This window comes from Pinus tabuliformis, chromosome 7, assembly GCF_031772625.1.
Source record: "Pinus tabuliformis cultivar Carrire ecotype Pingquan chromosome 7, CPIR1, whole genome shotgun sequence".
Lineage (NCBI taxonomy): Eukaryota > Viridiplantae > Streptophyta > Pinopsida > Pinales > Pinaceae > Pinus > Pinus tabuliformis.
Window position 1 is genome coordinate 1825537406 of NC_142293.1, and position 2798 is coordinate 1825540203.

General features: G+C 33.9%; 1 protein-coding gene across 2 annotated transcripts; it reads left to right on the forward strand.

Annotated features, from left to right (window-relative positions):
• Window positions 1-226: 226 nt before the first annotated feature.
• Window positions 227-1151, forward strand: LOC149255681 (uncharacterized). Of its 2 annotated transcripts, none has more exons than XM_089457280.1 (3): window positions 227-478; window positions 568-697; window positions 829-1151. In XM_089457280.1, the coding sequence occupies exons 2-3, from the start codon at window positions 570-572 to the stop codon at window positions 1040-1042; spliced, it is 342 nt and encodes a 113-aa protein (XP_089313406.1). In that variant the 5' UTR covers window positions 227-478; window positions 568-569; the 3' UTR covers window positions 1043-1151. The 2 variants fall into 2 exon arrangements, with proteins under 2 accessions (XP_089313406.1, XP_089313405.1); XM_089457279.1 differs by having other exon boundaries at window positions 231-478; window positions 564-697.
• The last annotated feature ends 1647 nt before the right edge of the window (window positions 1152-2798 follow it).

Below are 2798 nucleotides of genomic sequence, written 5' to 3' on the forward strand. Positions count from 1 at the left end.
TAAAATGTTTTTATCATTTTATAGCAATGGCTTCAGCAAATCCTATGACCAGGACTGACCATGAGTACATTAAAAAGTGATAGCATAACCAAACCATATAAAATGTGCACCAGAGAATATATTGTTGCTGTGTCAACTCAATCTCCCAAAGAAGCGTGGGTAACGTTTAATACTTTATTATGGTGGTGGGTATCCTCGGCTATTGCAAACAAAACAACGTTGAATACTTTATTCTGGTGGTGGGTATGCGAAACAAAACAATGTTGAATACTTTATTTTGGTGGGTATCCTCGCAGATAAAAACCGCAGGCCGCCAACGGTATTAGCAATGTTGTTTTCCACGGCAGTTCCCGCAGAGTAGTTTACCATCTATTTTTCTCTGCGGTTATTTCCATTTGCAGTATTTCAGCTCGTTTCAAACACCAAAACAGTCGGTGGTTTCTTTCCTTCCTGGTTGGTCGTTTTGCCCACAAATAAGGTAAATTCCTCTAACTTGGTACACGCACACAATACTTTTTTTAGCGGAGATCTGGTGTGTGTTTGATGGTTTTTGCTGTAACTAGATAGATATGGATTCCGACGTAAGGACTGCTGAATTGGCGCCTGACGAGGAGTATTCGGGCGATAGTGGCTGCCCTAGAAATTTATGTGGCGATCGAAAACAGCAAACCGTGCGCCAACCAACCATTCCCCCGAGGTATTGATGTGCAACAATAACAGATTTGTCCGCTAACAATAGCTAACAGCTTATTTCTTTCTATATTTTTGGTTCATAGGGGTTTTCATGTTAAATTGTGAGCTATGGAATTGATTGAATTTGTATTGCAGTGTTAGGGTTTTATGTTCTACATGCGCTCAGCCCCGGCTGGAGAGCGAATGGAATTTCAGTATAGAAGATGGAGTGGCCACCAACAACAACAGCTCATCATTTAAAAGAGGAGACTTGATGAAAGATAAGGCAGGAAAAGGGCAAAAGATGCGGAGGAACAAGGGAAGGGTATTGTATCATAGGCAGCCCCGGACTGTGCTGCTTTCTCCCTGAAGGATTCAAGTGCCATAGAATCTCCTTATCAGTAAGACTATTGATTTGAATCTAGCTTTTACACGTGATGAGGGTTGCCTGTTGGATTAAATTTAAAATGTTATTGGAATTGATTGCAAATTAGCCTCAATGTAATGAATTGGAAGGATGGGTTAAGTTCAGAAAGGGCACCCTTAGTTTGGCTCTTTGTATGGTTCTGGAAAATTTATCATACAAATATATCTATTTTGTTGTGGCATTTAAAACACGCGTCACAGAAGTTGTTCGAAATAAATGGCTCCACACAAGAATTCATATACTGCTTCATATCAAGTATAACGGTATTAATCGCATTTTCTATATTGCAAGATAACGGTATTCATTCCATAACTTAATAACTTTAATTTTATTCAGATAAAGATTAAATCTAAATCATGGCACACAAATTAACCAGAGTACTGCGATAAAGTAGAATGGAATATTTAACAATGTTTCTTCTTTTTATCTTACTTTGCAGTTATTCACAAGAGTAGTGGTCTATGGAATAATATTTTTAATGGCTGTGATAATTCCATAACAATTCCAGAATCATAATATGTTAGTTATTGGATGGGTATCGTTATCTCGATTGCACATTTGGAAATATTCAAGAAATCCAACAGAATTAATTTAAATAGGCAGATTTTAAAAATATTTTAGAAGCTGCAACCCAAATTTGTTTTAATGGTGGAACACAATGACATGTGATTCACAAGGTCTGAGAAGTTATAAACTCCACACTATAGGTAGAGGTAGTATGGGGTAGCAGGAAATCTATATCTTGTCTATGAGTCAATACTGACTGAAGAGGTACTATGTGGTAACAGGAAAACTATATCTTGTCTATGAGTCAGTTCTAACAGAAAGAGTTCAGTTGAGATGTGATTCGCAGGTCTGAGAAGTTGTAAACTCCACAGTATAAATAAGCGGTAGTCTGTGGTATCAGGAAAGCTGCATCTTGTCATTGAGTCAATGCTAGAAGAGAGAGTTCATCTTAGCAGAGCAGATGGCATGGTAGCAGCAATGGCTAGAGAAATTGCTTATTCGAGAAAGATGCAGGAAGCTGACCACGAGAAATATATGGTTGTACAAAGGATATATGGTTGTACAAAGGATCCCATAAGAATCCAAATTCTGTAGTATACCGTGAAGGACGTATGGTGTATATAGTTTTTTTTTAGGGATATGCCTAAAGCTATCTAGAGATCTATTTTCCAAGAGAGGGGTTGTGTGTTTCTAAAAGTTCATTGTTTTTTGGCACATGGTGTATATAGTTTTTTATTTTTATTTTATTTTATGGATATGGCTAAAGCTATCGAGATATGTAGAAATCCTTGCGGCGTTTTAAAAGTTAGTTTTTAATATTTTGTAGAGAGTTTTTTATATTTATGATAAATTATAAAATATTTTGTTTTTAGGGTGTTTTTATATTTATGGTAAAATATAAAATATAAATAATTTAAAATTTTGATAGATATGAGTAAAGTTAATTATTTCATTGAATTTGTGTTAACTAAATTTTTTAAATATTATAAAATTTAATAAATTTTATTAACTATTAATCAAATACATAATTTTTTGATAAATATGATAAAAAGTCAACTATTCAGATTAGTTTATATGAATTAAATTTTAAAATTTTATACCATTTATAAAATTCAAGTTACTAATTATTAGTAAAATAAAATTTTAAAATTTTATAAAAATGATTATTCACTACAAATCAAATATATACTTT